The sequence below is a fragment of the Cherax quadricarinatus genome, chromosome 56 (assembly GCF_038502225.1).
Source record: "Cherax quadricarinatus isolate ZL_2023a chromosome 56, ASM3850222v1, whole genome shotgun sequence".
NCBI lineage: Eukaryota > Metazoa > Arthropoda > Malacostraca > Decapoda > Parastacidae > Cherax > Cherax quadricarinatus.
The window spans coordinates 21,380,403-21,403,693 of record NC_091347.1 but is presented as its reverse complement, the minus strand read 5'-3'; the positions used below and the strand labels follow the sequence as shown (position 1 = coordinate 21,403,693).

The following is a 23,291-nucleotide window of genomic DNA, read 5'->3' as shown; positions in this document are numbered from 1 at the left end:
ACATCGACTCCAGGTTGAGGGACTGATTACCTCATTCTCCTCCTCTCCTTACGCCTTCCTCTTTGTATTGGACTGATGAAGCCACTGCGTGGCGAAACGTTTCCTGAATAAAGATTCCCATATGCTGCATAAGTGTCTCAATCTTCAAAAATATTTTGTTGAATTCTAAGTGATTTCTGAAATTGTGAGTTTCTCGAGTAAGAATGAATGTTACTAAGACCCAGTTGTACAAGTGTTGTGCTACAACCTGCAAGACATTGTGTAAAGAAAACATACATATCATCTATTGTAAAAAATTTTACAAATAAACTTACTAGACTATAACCCAAATTAATTTTTTGAGTTCTTAAACTGAACTGAACCTGAGTTCTTGAACTGAATGTCATCTAATGTACAACATAGTACCTATGTCATTTAATGTACAAAACAGTACCTATAATGTCATCTAAAGTACAAAATAGTACCTATAAACTTACTAAACTATCACCCAACAAATTTTTTCTTACAATCATGTACAATGATATGCCCTTGTAGTCTAGAGCTAGGCTGAACTTTGCCCAAAATGCTCTGTATAATCATAGACTTTTAACATGAACCCAAATGTCAACATTTCTGCATAAACAATGTATCATTGTGAAATAAACATGCATCTGTAAGGTACTTACGTCATCACCAAGCTCCACAACGTGGTATCCAGCACTATACGACCAGAGGGCCACCATAGACAGCAGCCATCGAAACAAAATGCTCTCGATAAGCCAATATGTATCGGGAGAAAACAATTTGAGAGGCTGAAGAACCAGTAGCCAACAGAAATGGACCGGGATACAGTAGAAGTTGTTTAATGTCCATATTATGAACCGAACTGCTGCCCGCAATCCTAAATATAATCTGCAAATTGGAGAGATTTCTGATGAATGACAAAATGCTGGATTTTATATCAATGTGAAACTGAATCAGTATCTAAAACACACCCTTATTTTTGATGGAAATTATGGGCCTGAGAATGTAACTTAATCTAAAAGTTAAAGACAAAGTACAGAACACTGAAGCTTCCTAATTTAGAGCATTCCCAATTCACAAGATTCAATTATCAAACATTTAACCTGAAGTGTCTCTCATAAATAACCAGGGCATGCATGGCTGTGAGAGAAGAGTTCATCTTGCCACAGTTAGTTACCATTTTGTCCTAGGCACATGTCGATTAGACACTAGGCCTGTTTTATCGGTGTGTGTGCGCGCGTGCGCGCGTGTGAGAGAGTGAGGTGAAAGTGTTTTCTTTTTGGGGATTTTCTTTCTTTTCTGGGTCACCCTGCCTCGGTGGGTGACAGCTGACTTGTTAAAAAAAAAAAAAGATAGATAAATAGATAGTACAACTTGAGTCCTGAAGGTGAAAACCACAGTGCCTGAGCTCTGAAGGAGGGGTGGAGATATCTGCAGTTTTGGAAGGGCATCTGAACTGTAGTACCTATGTACCTCTGGCAAGACAATGATAGGGTGAATGATGGTGAAAGTGTTTCTTTTTTTGGGTCACCCTACCTCGGTGGGAGACAACTAGTGTTAAAAATATATAAGGTATGGAAAACACCATGTAAGCCTGTTTAAGCAACATACTCATGTTCAGTTATATGGTTTAACATGTCTGGACTGGCTCTCACCACTAACTTAGGTCATGGAAGAATAACAAGAATTACTCCTGGTTAAGTATAATTCAAAAGTTTAGGTTTTTCACTTACTGTACATATCTAGATTTCTTGAAAGTGCCTTCCCTGTCTGTCCCACCTCCAGAACTCAAGTCAAGTTTACCAGTTTTCCTGAATCTCTTCATAAATGTTACCCTACTCACACTCCAACCATATATCCAGCATTTACAATCACTTGTCTCTCCTCACTTCGATCTAACATACTCACATGAGCCTGCTGGATGCTCGAGCCTCTATGTATGTATGTATGTATGTGTGTGTATGTATGTGTGTATGTATGTGTGTATGTATGTGTGTGTGTGTGTGTGTGTGTGTGTGTGTGTGTGTGTGTGTGTGTGTGTGTGTGTGTGTGTGTGTGTGTGTGTGTGTGCATGTGTGTATGTATGTATGTATGTATGTATGTATGTATGTATGTATGTATGTATGTATGTATGTATGTATGTATGTATGTATGTATGTATGTATGTATGTGTATATATATACATATATATATATATATATATATATTTTTTTTTTTTTTCAACAAGTTGGCAGTCTCCCACCGAGGCAGGGTGACCCAAAAAAGAAAGAAAATCCCCAAAAAGAAAATACTTTCATCATCATTCAACACTTTCACCACACTCGCACATTATCACTGTTTTTGCAGAGGTGCTCAGAATACAATGGTTTAGAAGCATATACATATAAAGATACACAACATATAACTCCAAACTGCCAATATCCCAAACCCCTCCTTTAAAGTGCAAGCATTGTACTTCCCATTTCCAGGACTCAAGTCCGACTATATGAAAATAACCAGTTTCCCTGAATCCCTTCACTAAATATTACCCTGCTCACACTCCAACAGATCGTCAGGTCCCAAGTACCATTCGTCTCCATTCACTCCTATCTAACACGCTCACGCACACTTGCTGGAAGTCCAAACCCCTTGCCCACAAAACCTCCTTTACCCCCTCTCTCCAACCCTTTCGAGGATGACCCCTACCCCGCCTTCCTTCCCCTATAGATTTATATGCTTTCCATGTCATTCTACTTTGATCCATTCTCTCTAAATGACCAAACCACCTCAACAACCCCTCTTCTGCCCTCTGACTAATACTTTTATTAACTCCACACCTTTTCCTAATTTCCACACTCCGAATTTTCTGCATAATATTTACACCACACATTGCCCTTAGACAGGACATCTCCACTGCCTCCAACCGTCTCCTCGCTGCTGCATTTACCACCCAAGCTTCACACCCATATAAGAGTGTTGGTACTACTATACTTTCATACATTCCCTTCTTTGCCTCCATAGATAACGTTTTTTGACTCCACATATACCTCAACGCACCACTCACCTTTTTTCCCTCATCAATTCTATGATTAACCTTATCCCTCATAAATCCATCCGCCGACACGTCAACTCCCAAGTATCTGAAAACATTCACTTCTTCCATACTCCTCCTCCCCAATTTGATATCCAAGTTTTCTTTATCTAAATCATTTGATACCCTCATCACCTTACTCTTTTCTATGTTCACTTTCATCTTTCTACCTTTACACACATTCCCAAACTCATCCACTAACCTTTGCAATTTTTCTTTAGAATCTCCCATAAGCACAGTATCATCAGCAAAAAGTAACTGTGTCAATTCCCATTTTGAATTTGATTCCCCATAATTTAATCCCACCCCTCTCCCGAACACCCTAGCATTTACTTCTTTTACAACCCCATCTATAAATATATTAAACAACCATGGTGACATTACACATCCCTGTCTAAGACCTACTTTTACCGGGAAGTAGTCTCCCTCTCTTCTACACACCCTAACCTGAGCCTCACTATCCTCATAAAAACTCTTTACAGCATTTAGTAACTTACCACCTATTCCATATACTTGCAACATCTGCCACATTGCTCCTCTATCCACTCTATCATATGCCTTTTCTAGATCCATAAATGCAATAAAAACTTCCCTACCTTTATCTAAATACTGTTCACATATATGCTTCAATGTAAACACTTGATCTACACATCCCCTACCCACTCTGAAACCTCCTTGCTCATCCGCAATCCTACATTCTGTCTTACCTCTAATTCTTTCAATTATAACCCTACCATACACTTTTCCTGGTATACTGAGTAAAATTATTCCTCTATAATTTTTACAATCTCTTTTGTCCCCTTTCCCTTTATATAAAGGGACTATACATGCTCTCCGCCAATCCCTAGGTACCTTCCCCTCTTTCATACATTTATTAAACAAAAGTACCAACCACTCCAACACTATATCCCCCCCTGCTTTTAACATTTCTGTCATGATCACATCAGTTCCAGCTGCTTTACCCCCTTTCATTCTACGTAGTGCCTCATGTACCTCCCCCACACTTACATTCTGCTCTTCTTCACTCCTAAAAGATGGTATACCTCCCTGGCCAGTGCATGAAATTACTGCCTCCCTTTCTTCCTCAACATTTAAAAGTTCCTCAAAATATTCTCGCCATCTACCTAATACCTCCCTCTCCCCATCTAGTAACTCCCCTACTCTGTTTTTAACTGACAAATCCATATTTTCCCTAGGCTTTCTTAACTTGTTTAACTCCAAAATTTTTTCTTATTTTCATTAAAATTTCTTGACAGTGCCTCTCCCACTCTATCATCTGCTCTCCTTTTGCACTCTCTCACCTACCATCTGACTTACGACCTGCTCGACTTACGACCACTCGACTTACGATCGTGTTTTTTATGCCAAATTTCTGGAAAATAAGCAACTATTTGTGTTGTACACAGTGTTTATCCTAAACCTTACAGTATAAAATACAGTACAGTGGACCCCCGGTTTACGATATTATTTCATTCCAGAAGTATGTTCAGGTGCCAGTACTGACCGAATTTGTTCCCATATGGAATATTGTGAATTAGATTAGTCCATTTCAGACCCCCAAACATACACGTACAAATGCACTTACATAAATACACTTACATAATTGGTTGCATTGGGAGGTGATCATAAAGCGGGGGTCCACTGTACTAACAACATAAAAAGTAAAGTAAAACATGAAATACCAAAATAAAACAATAAAATAAAGTCATTACAAAAATGTTTTGTTGATATTCAGTAGTAAAGTTCGACTTACGACCATTTCGACTTACGACCATTTCGACTTACGACCGGTTTCTCGGAACCGAACTCGGTCATAACTCGGATTGTAGGCGTATATATAGTATATATATGTGTGTGTGTACTCTCAAATTTGTCTCAGGCAACCAGTGTTTACCTCTCAGGATCATGCGCACGGTGAACTGCACTGTTTTCCATGGTGGGGTCAAGAGGGCAGTGGGAAACATGCAGTACAAGGCAGCAGCGGCAGAGCTTGACAGTCAAGGTTCACTGGCCAGTGGTCTCAGGTGATCTCAGTGTTCCTTTAACACCCTCATTATCTGACAAGAGATAATACATACCAGTGATAAACATTATGGGTCTGACTGATTGAACCATATCTAGAAAAGATGCTCAAATCTTTAATATACTCACTATTTAACATGCTTAAATATAAAGGTATAAATCAAGCAAATTTCAACTACCTGTGGCTAAACAGCAAAGCACATTCAGTATTTCAACACATACTGACAAGTATACAGTATAATCACATAATTTGTTGATAGCATCCCCATACAAACATTCCATAAATGAGTTACCAATGAGTTAATTTCACAAAGTTTTGAAAACAAGATAAAGGATAGGATGACACTACACTGTCTCCTTATCCCCCGCTCTTGCCAGTCTTGTGTAGTCATACACCCACATGTATGTGTGTGTGCTCATACATGTTAGAGCAATGTTCGAACAAGTAGTTACTATAAACCACGGTACAGTTGGGATTAGAACCCATAGTGACTTGTAAAACTCCAGGCCACTGGGCCAGCTGGCTACAATAAGATTCATCCAACTAGGTATATTTATGCACCATAGGGAGGTTAGCATGGGCTCCACTTGACTGCTTTTGTAGTCACAGTGGTGGCCCATGCTAACCTCCCTGTGACACTTAAATATACCTAGTTGGATGAATCTTATTGTAGCTAGCTGACCCAGTGGCTTATGTACTGGGCTAGAGTTTTACGACCCACTTACCATAGGTTCTAACCCCACCCACACTGTGGTTTGTTTGCAATCATATTATAGTTACTATAATTTGACCATGGCAAGTGCCAAGTAATGAAAATAGGTATCAGACCAAGGAAAACTATGTGAAAAGGAAACATCTAACAGAAGCAAATAAAGAGAGACCTGGGGTTAGTGCTGGCTTTAAGAAATCTTAAAAGAAAAAAAAAACTAATTCCCCAATCAAGCTTAGATTTGTTAAATACCTGGAGAGGGTTTCGGAGATAAACGCCCCTGTGGCCCAGTCTGTGACCAGGCCTCATGGTGGATCAGGACCTGATCAACCAGGCTGCTACTGCTGGCCACACGCAACCCGACGTACGAACCACAGCCCGGTTGGTCAGGTACTATCTTTAGGTGCCTGTCCAGTGCCTTCTTGAAGACAGCCAGAGGTCTATTGGTAATCCCCCTTATGTATGTTGGGAGGAAGTTGAACAGTTTTGGACCCCTGACACTTATTATGTTGTCTCTTATTGTGCTTGTGGCACCCCTGATTTTCACTGGGGGATGTTGCATCGTCTGCTGAGTCTTTTGCTTTCATAGGGATTGATTTTCATGTGCAAGTTTGGTACTAATCCCTCAAGGATTTTCCAAATTTATATAATCACGTATCTCTCCCGCCAGCACTCTAGGGAGTACAATGAGCATGGGCATATCATGAGTACAATGAGCATGGACATGTCATTCATCGCCTTTTCGAGGTCATATGGCATCATGGTAATATCAGATAGATTTGAGTCTGCCAAATTCTGCGTCTCTCTCATAAAAAATTCATTTAGATCTTTGACTCTCAGTCTGGTTAGCGGCTCACTAAAAATCGAGTCATACTGGAACTTGAGTAGTTCACTCATTTCCTTGCTGTCATATGTGTAGAATCCATCTCATTTAAGTAGGTGCCTAATCCTGGATGTTGTTCTCAACTTTGATTTGGCATAAGAAAAGAAATATTTTAGTTTTCTTTCAATTTCATTTATGGTTTTTAGTTCTTCCCACATTTCTTGACTCTTGTAAGATTCCTTTAGCTTTAGTTCGATTTTTGCTATTCACCAAAAATTTCCTTAGCTGAGCAAATCAGTTCAAGACAACTTTTGCTCTACAGTTAAAACAAGATATATGTATCCATTTTTTAACATACCGGTCCTCACCCACAGAGGTAGGGTGACAACAACAACAAAAAGAGGGAAACATTCACCATCATTCATTTGATTGCTATTTCACTGGCTGAAATTTACTGAATAATGTTGAATGTGCTTATATTTTTTCCTGAGTCATCCTGATGGAAAAACTAGTGCTCAGTTTTCTCTCAGTTTTGAAGAACTTTCTCCTAAGGAAGCCAAGAAATGTGCTTTATTTTTGTCAAAGAACTAGCATGTGACACACAGCACCTGATCAACTACTGTTCCTGCTAAGTGAACAGGGAGAGTGGTTTTAAGGCGACTTGCTCATAGGTCTCGTCTCACTCAGGATTTGAACCTGGATCCTTTCACTTGTAAGCCAAGCACTATACTGAACTATAAAAACTATGTACAGAGGCTGTCAGACAGAATGCATAATAGAAACACAGGAAGTAGTAGTAAAATAATTTACAACAGATACAAACAAATAAAGAGAATCACAGAAGGCACCACAAATTCTATTTCCATGAGATATTAAGAAGAATAAATGTTACAATTCCATGACTGGAACAATTCAAAACTAACTCACAAATTAGAGATGAAACTTCAGGCGACTCTTCGATGCATCCTTGACCATTATCAAGTTACTGAAGGGAACTGTTGACAGAGACAAAAAAAATTATTATTACACGTAACAGCTGTACCGGAAAGATAAAAGCACGTCAAAGGACAACAGGAAACTGGTAAGATCACAAAATATACAAGATGGTTATAAAGGAGGGATGGTGGAATTTGCACCCACAATATATGGTCCAAATTTGTACATGTTACTACAAAGCCAACCTTGCATGGTCCCAATAAGTGTGTCAAGGGAAAGTCGTAACCCCAAATCCACATCTGATCTCATTGAAAATACAACTTTTCCAAGAAAAGTGTGTGTGTTTGTAGTACACAGATGATAAAGTTTTTTATCATGATAAAACACATGTATTACATAATTTTTATACTGTATTATTATAATTATCAAAGAGATAGTATCACACACAAACTACTACTAGTCAAGCACAAGGGGCCAAATAAATGATCTGACTATCTATTTAGCAATCCCCAAAAATTATTGTTCAATTTAATACCCTCAGAATATAATTGCAATAATATAGAAATATTCCTTTTCAAGATACTGGATTTAACACAACAGTGTTAAATTTTTTATATACAAGACTTCACTATTATATAATGTATGACCAAACAGAGTAAGCTGGGTATTAGTCATCATGTACTTGTCAAAAGGAATGGTGTATATATATGTATATATTGCTTACTCTTATCATGAGACTGATGATAGCTGACTCAATGTAGATAACAGATCACCCTTAACTCCTGGAAGATAAGCACTAGGGTAAAGTACAAGCCATGAAACGTGTGTCACTGCTTCATTAATGAAGAACTATCTTCATCATCCAGTTATTTAATCAAATGAATATCAGAGAGAGCAAAGAGCAGATACTGTATCTGTATCATTAACACTAGGTCAAGCCTCTGAGAATATTTCACTGTAAAACCCAAACTAATTACACTTCACACACTGACCAAATAAAGTTTGCAGGTAAAAAGAAAGTAAAACTTTTCTTTATTAACACAACAGCTGTTTCCCACCAAGGCAAAGTGACCCAAAAGAAGTAATACTGTGAGAATAGACTAACCTGAACTCTCTTAAAACAGTGACATGCACTGGACATGGATAGGTCAGTGGATGGCACTGGCTAACAATAAGCACATTCCTGGATCATTACACATCATGGATTATATAACCATTCCCCTTCATTAAGAATACACATTTATACTCTATTTAGTGAACTATGGATTACACTGCACTTGACTTATTTATTATCAATATTAAACAAACTGTTATCATTAGTATAGATAAAATGGTGTGAAAAACAAAACACCGTTAAAATATTTAGTAATTTTAATTTGATAGCCTGTTCATTGATGCTGTATTCCACTACCTGATTAAGTAATCTCTTACTTAATCAGCAGAGTACTCTACTCAGTCATGTCCAATCTACATTTACAGGTCATTGGTGGGCATATCTGATATTCCCATCAACAATAAAGTACGTTTTTTTTCATAAATGCATCTTTTACTAGTGAGGTTACATTAATTCTATATAGATCAAAGCTACAGGCATCATGGCAGGGTGAGCAGTCAACTGCTTCTAATACACATGAGTAAACAGCATTAAAGAACCTGAACTTTCCCCTTTTTCCCTGCACTTAAATACCTGAAGTGCTTTATTATATACTGTATTAATGACAATCAATGCAAAATTTGTCAGGATCATACAGTGCCACATGACAGAGGTGAAAGAGATAGCTATAAAAAAAAAAAAAAAAAAAAAAAAAAAAAAAAAAAAAAAAAAAGGGAGGCAGAGAGAGCAACCAGTGCTGTAAGAGATTGAAGACAGAGTGTCTGCAATAAGGATGGAACCATAAGAGAGGACTCTGTATTACAAGAGCAGCAGCAGTGGCAGCAGCAGCAGCTGAGCTAATGTAATCTATATTTAGAGTTTGTATTGGTCTTTAATAACTAATTTTTTTATTGGCAACTCCTGTGACTTGCAAGATAAAATGAAATCTTTATTACCAAACACATGCTCTGGATATTAGCTATCTTACGAAGTAGTGCTGTTAGAATATAGGAACCTAAAAACAAGAGGTACACTGTTCCGGGCCTTGTGGACCATGTGCAGTAGGTCCAACTCACACACTGATACCACTCACATTTACACACATTTGTAACCTGCTTTTAAAAGTAAATAAGTATTTACCAATCTTTACGGTCCTTGCCAGTTAGTGCCACGTATCTACAACTCTAGTGACAGATAGGTGCTTTCCAATATGCCTTGTAAATCTGAATTAGCCATACTTGAATTCTTTGCTGCAGTACCATATATTTAATTTGCAGTAAGCTGAACTTGTAATGGTTACCAGTACATAACTGTTGTAATACCTTAGTAAATAGTAGGCCCAAATAAAATACTTAATAAAATAAAAAATAAGTTTTTTTTTTTATTATTGGCGATATCCTATGTTAAATCATAATTGCAAGTAATGTTAATATATCTTTATTATCACTGTAACGTTTTTAATATATTCATGGGGAGGCACTAATCCTGTATAGGTCATACAGTACCTTGCTATTACAACATGTCACTTTTTAACTCTTGTTGACTAGCTCAGTTAGTAGCCACCTCAGCTCGCACAGAGGGGCCAGGGTTCGGTCCCCAGTATGGGCTGAAGAGTAAGGCATGCTTCCTTACACCTGCTGCCCTTGTTCACCTTGCAGTAAATACCTAACTGAGAATTAGCCAAAGGGTGTGGGTTGTGTCCTGGGAAAAAGAACTAGAGGGCCCCAAGGGATGTGGTAGGCAACACATTCACCTCCGACACTGAGTGTCCGTGGTTCGATCCCCGGAAAGGGTGGAAACATTGGGCGTGTTTCCTTACACCTATTGTCCTGTTCACCTAGCAAGCAAGTAGGTACCTGGGTGTTCGCTAACTGATGTGGGTCACATCCTGGAGGACAAGATTAAGGACCATAATGGAAATAAGACAGACAGTCCTCAATGATGCACTGACTTTCTTGGGTCATCCTGGGTGGCTAACCCTCCGGGGTTAAAAATACAAACAAAATCTTATCTCTAACTTTACTGGGTTATACTGGGTTACTAACTCTCCAGAAAATAAAAAATAAATAAATTACACACACACACATACACAACCACATGAACACACACACTCATACATGCATGTATGTACATTTGTAACATTTGTATGTACATATACTGTTCCATAGTGGGTGGAACACCTCAAATGATGTGTAAGAAATATCTTATTGTGCAGGAACCTTTATACCTTTGATGTACCTTTGACAGATTTCAAGTTTTCCAACTCCAGCAGGCTGTTCCTAGGCCAGGCTAACTCAGTCAACCAGGCTGTTGCTGCTGGCAGCCTGCTGGTCCACACATTCCGAGTGATTCAATATGTGTAAGTCGCCAGAGTACGAATGTATTTGAAGTCATGGGAAACAGATAATAAACAAACCTTTTATTTACTTGTACAGTATTAAAAAAAATGTAGTTTACGTGTAATATAATAATGTTAAGCACAAAAGCCACTAGCATGCATGTGCATTTCTGGAAGTGCTAAACCCGTACGGGTTGCACAGTGCCTGGCTACTGGAAGGGCATTTAGGTTCCATATAAGGAGGATAGGTGCCAGCTCCTTGGATCAAGAGCCCCTCGCCGGCACCTCCCTCGAGGGGCCGAATACATAAAAGTCCTATGGGGAAAAAAAAAGACCACAGGGAAATAAGAGGCTTATATGACGTCCCTATAGCTCAGATTAACAGCTATACCGAGAAACAAAGCTATAATATTAAATTAAATGAGCTGCGAGGCAGTGTATCAATATTATGGTCAATGTTAGAAGTGTGTAATGCAAGACTGAGCCACCACTCCGGGGGATTACTACCCATTATATCCCTCTTCCCCTCAACACAAGCCACTATCTCTAGCAGAGACTGAAGCTTAGAGTCTTACCTGACCTTAGACACAACGGGGAGAAGCAGGGAGAGAGATAAAGGGGAGATAATAGCCATAAATGAGCGTGGAGGCAGTGGGTGCCAGCAGTGTAAACATCACCTCAATGTTTTCAGCTCACACAGCATCTGATAGATATCTCCTCTCCATTTATCTCTTATTTATCCTCTTTATCATCTCTACCTCAGTCTCTAGCTTCGTTGTCTCGATCTCGGGGAGGTTTTCTTTTATTCTTCCAACCAGCATTACCTTAGGTTTGACATTATGGTGATAAATTATTTACAGGTTACTGAGTCAACGCGAGCCACCAGCGGGAGATTTAAATAATATTAAGAAAAGGTGTTTAGGTACTCTAATGCATATTACCCAAATTTACAGGTAATTTTACAAGCAATGGTATAAATTTGTACAGTGGTACTGAGGGAATATAGATACTACAGGCACACACAGTATATTGTACATAAGCACGTCAAGAAGTTAGAGAAAGTATAAAGGTTTGCAACAAGGCTGGTTCCAGAGCTCAGGGGAATGACCTACGAAGAAAGATTGAGGGAAATCGGACTGACGACACTGAAGGACAGGAGGGTTAGGGGAGACTTCATAACGATATACAAAATACTGCGTGGAATAGATAAGGTGGACAGAGACAGGATGTTCCAGAGAGGGGACACAGAAACAAGGGGTCACAATTGGAAGCTGAAGACTCAGATGAGTCACAGGGATGTTAGGAAGTACTTCTTCAGTCACAGAGTCGTCAGGAAGTGGAATAGCCTAGCAAGTGATGTAGTGGAGGCAGGAACCATACATAGCTTTAAGACAAGGTATGACAAAGCTCAGGAAGCAGAGAGAGAGAGACCTAGTAGCCAATATGTCCATCATTACACTAACTGAAACCTGGCTAAAGCCTGATAGTACAGATGTCTATGCCATTCCTGGTTACACAGCCATACACAACTGTAGGCCAGACCAACAAGGGGGTGGCACAGCCATATACTACTCAGACCAACTAGAATGTATCACTAATACTTGCACAAGAGATGAACATGGGGAATATATAATAGCCAAATTCAAATCCAAATACCTACAAAAACCTCTCACATTGATAAACATCTACAGAGTTCCACAGTCAAACATTAGCCAATTTAGTCAAAACCTAGGAAGTATGATAACTGATGCACGCATGAACAAAGATCACTTACTACTCTCAGGTGACTTCAATATAAATCTCCTGCAAGACCAGGACCCACACGTTACTGAATTCACAAACACAATGAGTAACTGTATGTTGCTACCAACAGTAACAAAACCTACAAGAGTTACAGAGACTAGTGTTTCCCTACTTGACCACATCTGGACCAACACCATATCCCCTTTAAAATCAGGCATAATTACAGATAATACCACAGACCACTACCCTACTTTCCTCATAACAACTCTTGGTAAATTACCCCAAGACACTACTAAAGTCACCTTCAGACTTCACAATGAGGCAGCCATTAATAACTTCACAACAGCAGTAGCAAACATTGACTGGCACACTGAGCTAGAAATCAATACAGATATTGACGAATGTATTAATAATTTTCTAAAAAAGACTCAATACCTCTATAACAAGCACTGCCCTAAAAAAACTAAGCAGATGACAGCTAAGAGACTGAACAGTCCCTGGCTAACACCCAGCATTCTCAAATCCATAAATACAAAACACCAATATGAAAAACAGTACAGAATGGGTCACATAACCAGAGACCAAACAAAACGTTACTCGTCAATCCTAACCAGCCTGATAAGAAGGGCAAAAAAATTGTATTATGAGAACAGATTATCCAACTTACGAGGTGATATAAAAAAGACCTGGAAAACCCTATCAGAAATTCTGGGAACAAAAAAGATATCACGAAATAGCGAAATAAAATTAGCAAAATCAGATGAACCCCAACTCCCACCAACAGAAACAGCAAACAGACTCAATGATTTCTTCTCCACTATAGGACAAAACCTTGCCAATAAAATCCCAAGCTCAGATACCCCACCAAATGACTACCTCACCGGCAACTACCCGAACACACTGTTCCTAGCTCCGACTAACCCATACGAAGTCTCCCTTATTATCAACGCACTAAAAAACAAGGCAGGAGATTTAAATACCTTACCACCCTTTATATACAAAAAAGTGTCACAAGTGCTATCACCAATCATTGCAACACTCTTTAACAAATCCATTGAATCCTCCACCTTCCCTACAGTACTCAAAATAGCAAGGGTCACCCCGATCCACAAAGGAGGAGACCAAACAGAGTTGAATAACTATAGGCCAATATCCAACTTACACCCTCTCTCAAAAATCTTCGAAAAATTAATTCATAAACGAATCTACTCCTACCTTATCTCCCAAAACATACTCAACCCCTGCCAATTTGGATTCAGGCCTAATAAAAATACTAATGATGCTATTATACACATGCTAGAACATATATACACTGCAATAGAGAAAAAAGAAGTCCCACTGGGGATCTTCATTGACTTACGTAAAGCTTTTGATACAGTTGACCATGACTTGCTCCACGTAAAATTGTCACACTATGGTATAAGAGGGCACTCCCTCAACTACCTCAAGTCATACCTCAGCAACAGAAGCCAATATGTGTACGCAAATGGGGCAAACTCTTCTGCACAACCAATTACAGTTGGTGTCCCACAGGGAAGTGTCCTTGGCCCTCTTCTCTTTCTCCTATACATAAATGACCTACCAAATGCTTCTCAATTACTCAAACCCACACTATTTGCTGATGACACAACATACGTCTTCTCCCACCCGAGCCCAGTCACGCTAGCCAATACTGTAAATACCGAATTACAGAAAATATCTACCTGGATGAGTACTAACAAACTTACACTAAACATTGACAAAACCTACTTCATTCAGTTTGGTAACAGAGCTACAGATGTCCCTCTTAACATAATGATAAACGGATCACCTATCACAAAGCTAACAGAGGGAAAATTCTTAGGAATCCACCTTGATAATAGACTCAAATTTCATACACATATACAACAAATTTCTAAGAAAATTTCCAAGACTGTAGGCATACTATCGAAGATACGGTACTATGCTCCACAGTCAGCCCTCCTGGCCCTATATCACTCTCTTATTTACCCCTATCTCACCTATGGAATTTGTGCATGGGGCTCAACAACAAGTAACCATCTCAGACCACTAATTACCCAACAAAAGGCTGCAGTTAGAATGATAACAAATTCTCACTACAGGCAGCACACTCCACCAATATTCAATACACTCAACCTACTCACCATACAAAGCATCCATACTTATTACTGCACCTATTACATACATAGAACACTCAACTCTGATATTAACCCTCCCCTCAAACATCTCCTTGCCAACCTCAACAGAACACATGACCATAACACAAGGCACAGATCACTCTTTGATATTCCTCGTGTCCATCTCACGCTATGCAAAAACTCAATGCACATAAAAGGCCCTAAAATCTGGAATTCATTACCTGTAAATATAAAAGAAACACTACCTGTTTATAAATTCAAGTCTCTTCTCAAAGATCACTTACTCACCCAAAACCAAATAAATACTGAATAACTGAACCTTATAAATTGTATATCTTAAATGTTTCTCACAATTATATCACATAAATGTTAAACCTAAAACCCAATCTAACTTTATTATTTTTTAAATACACTACCTAACAGAATACTCCATTCTACTGAATTTACAACAATGCATGCAACCATATGACCTGTTTTTGTAATACTCACTTGTGCTTTATAGTAATCAGTTTACATTAATGTTTTTCACTGATTTCATCATTGCTTAGTTAATCTTAAGTTAATTTTAAGCCAGCCCGTAATGCTATGCATAGTATAAGTGGCTTTGGCATGCTGCTCTTATCTGTATTTTTTTGTACCTCTGTAAGTGTGCTCAAATTATAAATAAATAAATAAAAAAAATAAATAAATCAGTGAAGAGGCGGGGCCAGGAGATGAGTCTCGACCCCTGCAACCACAATTAGGTGAGTACAGTAGTGAACGGCCTCGTGACCTTACTTGCAAAGTTAGTTGAGATTAATTTAATAGTATTTTTATGCACTCAAGTAAGTAAACAAGTAAGTAAGGAAGTAAGTTTAGTAAGGAAGTAAGTTTAGGAAGTAAGTGTATTCCCTGGAACGCAGGAGGGAGAGATACATGATTATATACACCTGGAAAATCCTAGAGGGACTAGTACCGAACTTGCACACGAAAATCACTCACTACGAAAGCAAAAGACTTGGCAGACGATGCACCATCCCCCCAATGAAAAGCAGGGGTGTCACTAGCACGTTAAGAGACCATACAATAAGTGTCAGGGGCCCGAGACTGTTCAACTGCCTCCCAGCACACATAAGGGGGATTACCAACAGACCCCTGGCAGTCTTCAAGCTGGCACTGGACAAGCACCTAAAGTCAGTTCCGGATCAGCCGGGCTGTGGCTCGTACGTTGGTTTGCGTGCAGCCAGCAGCAACAGCCTGGTTGATCAGGCTCTGATCCACCAGGAGGCCTGGTCACAGACCGGGCCGCGGGGGCGTTGACCCCCGGAACTCTCTCCAGGTAAACTCCAGGTACAGGTACACATAAGTACAATTATTATACATAGCGTAAATTACCCAGGATAACCCCCAAAAATCAAAGTGTCTTACTTGCTTATTTCTATTGGGACCCTTGTAATATATTATCATTAAACATTAAAAGTTAAAATTGTTAAGTAATTCAACTGTGTGAAAATCAGTTACAATAAAAGAAGGTACAATAGGAACTGCTTGCAAAGTACTATATAACAAACGCTGCTAAGAGCTGCCTTATTAAAAATCAATCTTCTAAATATCTTAACTCATGAAACAAGTTCCCTAACAAACACATCATGACACTGTTCGAATTACTGAGTGCTAAGTTTCCTTTCATTATCTTAATAGAGACCTGGATGAACCATGACTTCACTAATATATTCACCTGGTCACAGGGTGACTGTCCGCCATGCTGCAGGTCACTCATCTCACCGATGGTGAGTATTTGAGGCATCATACTACTACAGTTATTACAAATAGTGATATTATAATAAATACTATTACTACTACTACTCAAGGACCCCAATGGAAATCAAGGACCCCAATGAAAATAAAGGACCCAGTGGAAATCATGGACTCCAAATGGAAATCAGTCACTTTGACTTGTTTGGGTTATCTTGAGTAAGCTACACATATGCTGCTATGTATGATAATTTATGTAACTGTATTTAAATGTACGTGAATAAACTTACTTAACAAACAGTTCAGTTTGATGAACGAAGCTCACGTGTCCGTGCATGCTCCGGTTTCAATATAGCTTTATCACTGCATTTATGAGGGGAGTGCTAAACCCTTAGGTTTCATACACCGCCAGGGGGAATGGCAGGCGATCAGGCTCGATCCAAGGAAAGTAAGATCAGTTCCAATTTCTTGGATGAAGAGCCCCTCACTGGCATCAGGGAACCTCCCTGGAAGGGTTCAGTGAGCCTTCACTCGGCAAAACAACCATTACAGTTAATGCAGTGGGTATACCTAGAGTATACCTGGAGAGGGTTTCGGGGGTCAACGCCCCTGCGGCTCGGTCTGAGACCAGGCCTCGTGGTGGATCAGGGTCTGATCAACCAGGCTGGGTTGGTGAAGGGAGCCAACAACATACCTAAATTGCGGAAGAGATTGCTATGTGGTTAAGGTCCCTCAAAAAGAAATATGCCTTGATGTCGGTGAGTGGCTATTGATTCAAGGAACTGGACTTATCCGGACCTGAATCACTCCCTTTCGCAGCCGCTATATGATCCCTACAGGTTTAACGCTTCCCCCAATTAAAATAATAAAATGTGCGACCACGGCATCAATAAAACTACAAGTATTATGCTAGGCTTCAACGGGTGCTGCACAGTCTACTGTTAAAAATCTGCATACATTACTATATAAAACAATTGTAAATGTTAAAAATTATATGAAGGCCCTAAATAAAACGTAATAAAAATATTCCATACTTGTATTCTAAGTTAAAGTTCATAATTTACCTCCACTGTACAACTGTAATGATTCATTTCACAGGGGGATCTTTGTAAATATTTATATAATGTCTGTAAATTCATTTGTAGATTTCTTGAATACAGGTTATCTTAAAGGCAATTCGTAGCTCATGTGGCAAAGTGCTCGGCTCACAACCGAAAGGACCGGGGTTGAATCCAGGGCAAGCATCGATATATATTGAGAGGTGTCCTAACACCTGCTGCCCCTGTGTACCTAACAGTAAACAGGTATCATAGGAGCTAGTCACCTGGGGATGCTATATATGAGGACTCCACTAGAAGAAAAGACAATGTTTGGCTGCCTTGGACTCAAATGAAAAAAAAAAGCATTGAGTTTCTTTTTTGAGTTATCCTAGGTAATTTACACACACATTACTATGCAAGACAAATGTAGTCACCCAAAACTTGTGTAACTGTAATTAAATCAACTTACTTGGGTTATTCTAGGTTGCTAATCCTCCAGGGTTAACAATCAGAATAAAGTATACTTCTTATAGATTCCAGTGGAAATAAGTCATAATGACTTTATAGCAATATCCAAAATTTTAAAACACATAGATCGTCTCCCACCGAGGTAGGATGACATAGAAGAAAATCCTACCTTACATGGACTACCCTAATGTTGGTCCTGTGGCCTGGTAGGTAACACTCCCACCTCACACACAGTGTCCGTAGTTCAAATTCAAATTCCCCTCAAGGAAGGTTCCTTGATGTTGGTGAGGGGCTCTTGATTTAGGGAATTGGATCTGTGCTCCAGTTCCCCGAATTAAGCCTGAATGCCTTCCACATCCCCCCCCAGGCGCTGTATAATCCTCCGGGTTTAGCGCTTCCCCCTTGATTATAATAATAATAATCAAATTCAAATTCAAAGTTTATTCTCTATAAAGATTACAATGTTGAATTTACAGAATTTGGTTGTTGTGTGGTTTACATGTAGTTAAATAATGATTACAGAGTGTACCACTAGAACGCCTAGCATGGCTAGGCATTTCGGGCAGATTTAGTTTAATTCTTTATTTTAAAATATTACAAATTATGAGGTAAGTTGGTATTATGGCTAAGTGACTAAATACTAGTTTGTGAGTTTAGCAATGCGAATGCTTTTGTTTTGGCACAGTACATAGTTTCAGTATTGGAGTATCATAGGATTCATTATTTTAAGATTGAGATTAATATTTCTGTTTATGGTCAAATGGGTGAGTGAGTGTAAGTGTGAACCACCAGGTGGTATTCGTGTAGTTAGTTGATGGGGTGTATCAGGGAGATAAGATGTTTTCTAATGGTAGTTTTGAAGGTGATGAATGTGTCTGCAGTTCTAGAGTTCTCAGGTAGGGTGTTCCAGATTTTAGGGCCTTTGACATACACTGAATTTTTGTAAAGGTCTAGTCGGACACGGGGAATGTCGTAGAGATGTTTGTGTCTGGTGTTATGCCTGTGGGTTCTGTCACAACTATCAAGAAAGCGTTTTAGGTCAAGGTTGATATTGGAGTTTAAGGTTCTGTAGATGTAGATTGCACAGTAGTAAGTGTGGATGTACTGAACAGGGAGTAAGTTTAGATCTATGAAGAGTGGGGGGGGGGGTGTTGCCAGGGATGGGATTTAGTGATTATTCTTACTGCAGCTTTTTGTTGGGTTATTATTGGCTTTAGGTGTGTTGCTGCAGTTGATCCCCAAGCACAAATAGCATAGGTGAGGTATGGATAAATAAGTGAGTGGTACAGTGTGAGAAGGGCATTTTGCGGCACGTAGTATCGTATCTTGGAGAGGATCCCAACCGTTTTGGATACTTTTTTGGTTATGTGTTGGATATGGGTGCTGAAATTCAGGTTGTTGTCAAGGTATAGGCCTAGGAATTTGCCCTCATTATCGATCCACGGCAAGGGTGGAAACATTGGGCATGTTTCCTTACACCTGTTGTCACTGTTCACCTAGAAAGTAAGTACCTGGGTGTCAGTTGACTGGTGTGGGTCGCATCCTGGGGAACAAGATTGAAGGAACCATGATGGAAATATGACAGACAGTCCCTTGATGACGGTGTTAAAAATCAGAGCAAAACCTATGGATTACATTCAGGGTCATTAATGCCACCCATAACATGTTCACCACCAAACAAGAATACTTTATTCCCCATATTGGATATATAAATTGAAAGAAATACACTTCTCGGTACACAGAGTATATCCTGTGACACCCGTCGCTGGGAGACGGTCAGTGTAGTGACATAGCAAGTCAAATGTACGTAATGAGCTACATATATGCATGTCCATAATATTTGTGTTCTCAGAACTAGATAAAAAGCTATGCTCTTGTATGTAAAATCTTTTGCAAACTTTCTGAATAAAGCTTAACTTATCGTTCCTTGTGTTAAATTATTCTAAATTCGGCGCGTTAACCTGTGCTTGACTTAATATAGGATAGTATGTGCAAAACACAGTGACGTTTTCTCTTGTAAAGCTTTTATAGAAAATAAGCAATAAATTTTATTGGGAAACAACTCTAAATAAATCATATGATAATAATAATAATAATAATAATAATAATAATAATAATACAGACCTAGTTGACATTATTGGCATAAGATAAGATAAGAGATAAGATTTCGTTCGGATTTTTAACCCCGGAGGGTTAGCCACCCAGGATAACCCAAGAAAGTCAGTGCGTCATCGAGGACTGTCTAACTTATTTCCATTGGGGTCCTTAATCTTGTCCCCCAGGATGCGACCCACACCAGTCGACTAACACCCAGGTACCTATTTGCTGCTAGGTGAACAGGACAACAGGTGTAAGGAAACGTGTCGAAATGTTTCCACCCGCCGGGAATCGAACCCGGGCCCTCCGTGTGTGAAGCGGGAGCTTTAGCCACCAGGCCACCGGGCCACCATGCCTAACCCTTCTAGGGTAGGGATCGATACCATGCCTAACCCTTCTAGGGTAGGGTAGGTGCCTGAGCCCGAGCTTACAGCTCACAAGACTGTCATTCCGATTAGCCCCCTTGGGGTGGGGATGACAGAACAGAGAGGCCTAGCTTGTGACTAGGCCTGGGGACAGTTGGTCCCGACGATGAGGAGGTACTTGTGCCTCCTCCCATGGGAGACTTAAGTCTCAGACACTCCCTAAAGAGGGAGCCAAGGCCGGGCCACCACTTGGAAAAGGCCCGGGCCGGGAGAATACCGGCTAATCTTTAATAATAATAATAAATTCTAGGGTAGGATCGATACCATGCCTAACCCTTCTAGGGTAGGGTAGGTACCTGAGCCCGAGCCTTTAGCTCATAAGACTGTCATTCCCGTTAGCCCCCTTGGGGCGGGGATGGCAGACCAGAGAGGCCTAGCTTGTGGCTAGGCCTGGGGACAGTTGGTCCCAAAGATGAGGAGGTACTTGTGCCTCCTCCCATGGGAGACTTAGGTCTCAGACACTCCCTAAAGAGGGAGCCAAGGCCGGGCCACCACTTGGAAAAGGCCCGGGCCGGGAGAATACCGGCTAATCTTTAATAATAATAATAATAATTCGGGTGAGGCATCGACACCATGCCTAACCCTTCTAGGGTAGGGTAGGTGCCTGAGCCCGAGCCTTTAGCTCATAAGACTGTCATTCCCATTTGCCCCCTTGTGGCGGGGATGGCAGACCAGAGAGGCCTAGCTTGTGGCTAGGCCTGGGGACAGTTGGTCCCAAAGATGAGGAGGTACTTGTGCCTCCTCCCATGGGAGACTTAGGTCTCAGACACTCCCTAAAGAGGGAGCCAAGGCCGGGCCACCACTTGGAAAAGGCCCGGGCCGGGAGAATACCGGCTAATCTTTAATAATAATAATAAATATATAATTAATATAAATCCTAATATTTAAAGGGGTGGACGGGTAAGCCAGTGGAAGGCCTTGGTCAGATGACCAAAAGCTCCAGCTATGGGTAATCATATAACTAAGACCAGCGTCAGGAAACACTTGTCCTGTTTCCTGACAAACCTTACCTAACCTATCACTGGCATACCATATAGAAAATCCATAGTTATGCACTGTATTGTTTGCAACCTATACTAATCTTGTTTCCTCAGGATGCCACCCGTACCGGTACTTAATAACTACTAGGTGAAAAGCGGCAGCAGTTGTAAGGAAACATGCCCAACGTTTCACCCGTGCCGGGAAGCAATTCCCAGTCCCTCAGTGTGGGAACTGAGGTCCCAAAATGTTTCAGGTGAGCGTGACCCACGCCCTCCTGTGATAAGTAAGTTTATTCAGATATACACAAATACAGTTACATAGAATTATCATACATAGCAGCATATGTGTAGAGAACCTGGGATAACCCAAAAAAGTCAGACAGAGTGACTTATTTCCATTGCGGTCCTTTTTATTTCCATTAATATCAACTCCAACTGCTTCATCTCACCTCTAGTCTCTAAGATCTGGTCGCTTGCCTATGCTTTGAGCTTTAGGGACTGACCACCGCCTACCGAAGGGTGACGGATTCATAATATCAAAAACTACTATTACTGCTTCTAGTTGTCACTTGTATTTCGACTGTGTCTAATTTATCAACTTATTGGTAATAATAATAATAATAATTAATAATAAAAATAATTAATAATAATAATAATAATCATAATGATAATAATAATAATAATAATAATAATAATAATAATAATAATAATAATAATAATAATAATAATAATAATAATAATAATAATAATAATAATAATAATAATATCTTTATTTCTACATATATCATCGACACCATGCCTAACCCTTCTAGGGTAGGGTAGGTGCCTGAGTCCGAGCCTTTAGCTCATAAGACTGTCATTCCCATTTGCCCCCTTGGGGCGGGGATGGCAGACCAGAGAGGCCTAGCTTGTGGCTAGGCCTGGGGACAGTTGGTCCCAAAGATGAGGAGGTACTTGTGCCTCCTCCCATGGGAGACTTAGGTCTCAGACACTCCCTAAAGAGGGAGCCAAGGCCGGGCCACCACTTGGAAAAGGCCCGGGCCGGGAGAATACCGGCGAATCTTTAATAATAATAAATAATCTACATATATAAGGTATACAGTCCTAGCTGACATCAATGACATACTACTGTATAGAAAGTCCATTGTTATGCAGAGCATTTCGGGCAAATTAGGTCAATTTTGTCTTTAGGCTGCGACCCACACCAGTCGACTAACACCCAGGTACCTACGTATTTCACCACTAGGTGAACAGGGACAGCAGGTGTCTTATTAATGTCCTAATGTTTCCAGCCGTACCGGGAACCAAGTATTGTATTCCATCAATAATATTATTCTTAAGACTTGTTTTCCTCTTCAGCACTGCCGGTTCAACAACACATGGTAACTCGTTGTCAAAGAACACTTGCAAAGACTGAGAAAGTCATGCATGTGTATAGCATTAATGATTTAATGTGTGCTGTTGCTTTGTCAGGAAACGGGACAAGTGTTTCCTGTCACGGGTTTTTGTCATACAGATGACCCATTACAATTCAGTGAGTTGAATGTGAAAAGTCCCCTGGTATATCACTACAAAGATTTAGGAGCACTGCGATAATAAGCGATGGTAAATGCTATTGTTATTATTACCTTAAAGGTGTATTCATGGAAAAATGCTCTTATCACGTAAATT

General features: G+C 39.9%; 1 protein-coding gene across 4 annotated transcripts in view; it reads right to left on the bottom strand.

The window, feature by feature from the left end:
* LOC128700819 (acyl-CoA:lysophosphatidylglycerol acyltransferase 1) overlaps nucleotides 1–11,823 on the bottom strand; it is a 29,552-nt gene extending 17,729 nt beyond the window's left edge. Inside the window, exons 1-4 of one of the 4 annotated variants that reach the window (XM_070097179.1) lie at nucleotides 11,571–11,823; nucleotides 7,556–7,623; nucleotides 4,968–5,130; nucleotides 666–891 (exon numbers count right to left, since the gene is read on the bottom strand). In XM_070097179.1, coding sequence (XP_069953280.1) covers nucleotides 666–891; nucleotides 4,968–5,008 — 267 coding nt within the window. In that variant the 5' untranslated portion in view covers nucleotides 5,009–5,130; nucleotides 7,556–7,623; nucleotides 11,571–11,823. The remainder of the gene's footprint in view (nucleotides 1–665; nucleotides 892–4,967; nucleotides 5,131–7,555; nucleotides 7,624–11,570) is intronic. The other 3 variants (XM_070097176.1, XM_070097177.1, XM_070097178.1) reach the window with 3 other exon arrangements.
* Between the last annotated feature and the right edge of the window lie 11,468 nt (nucleotides 11,824–23,291).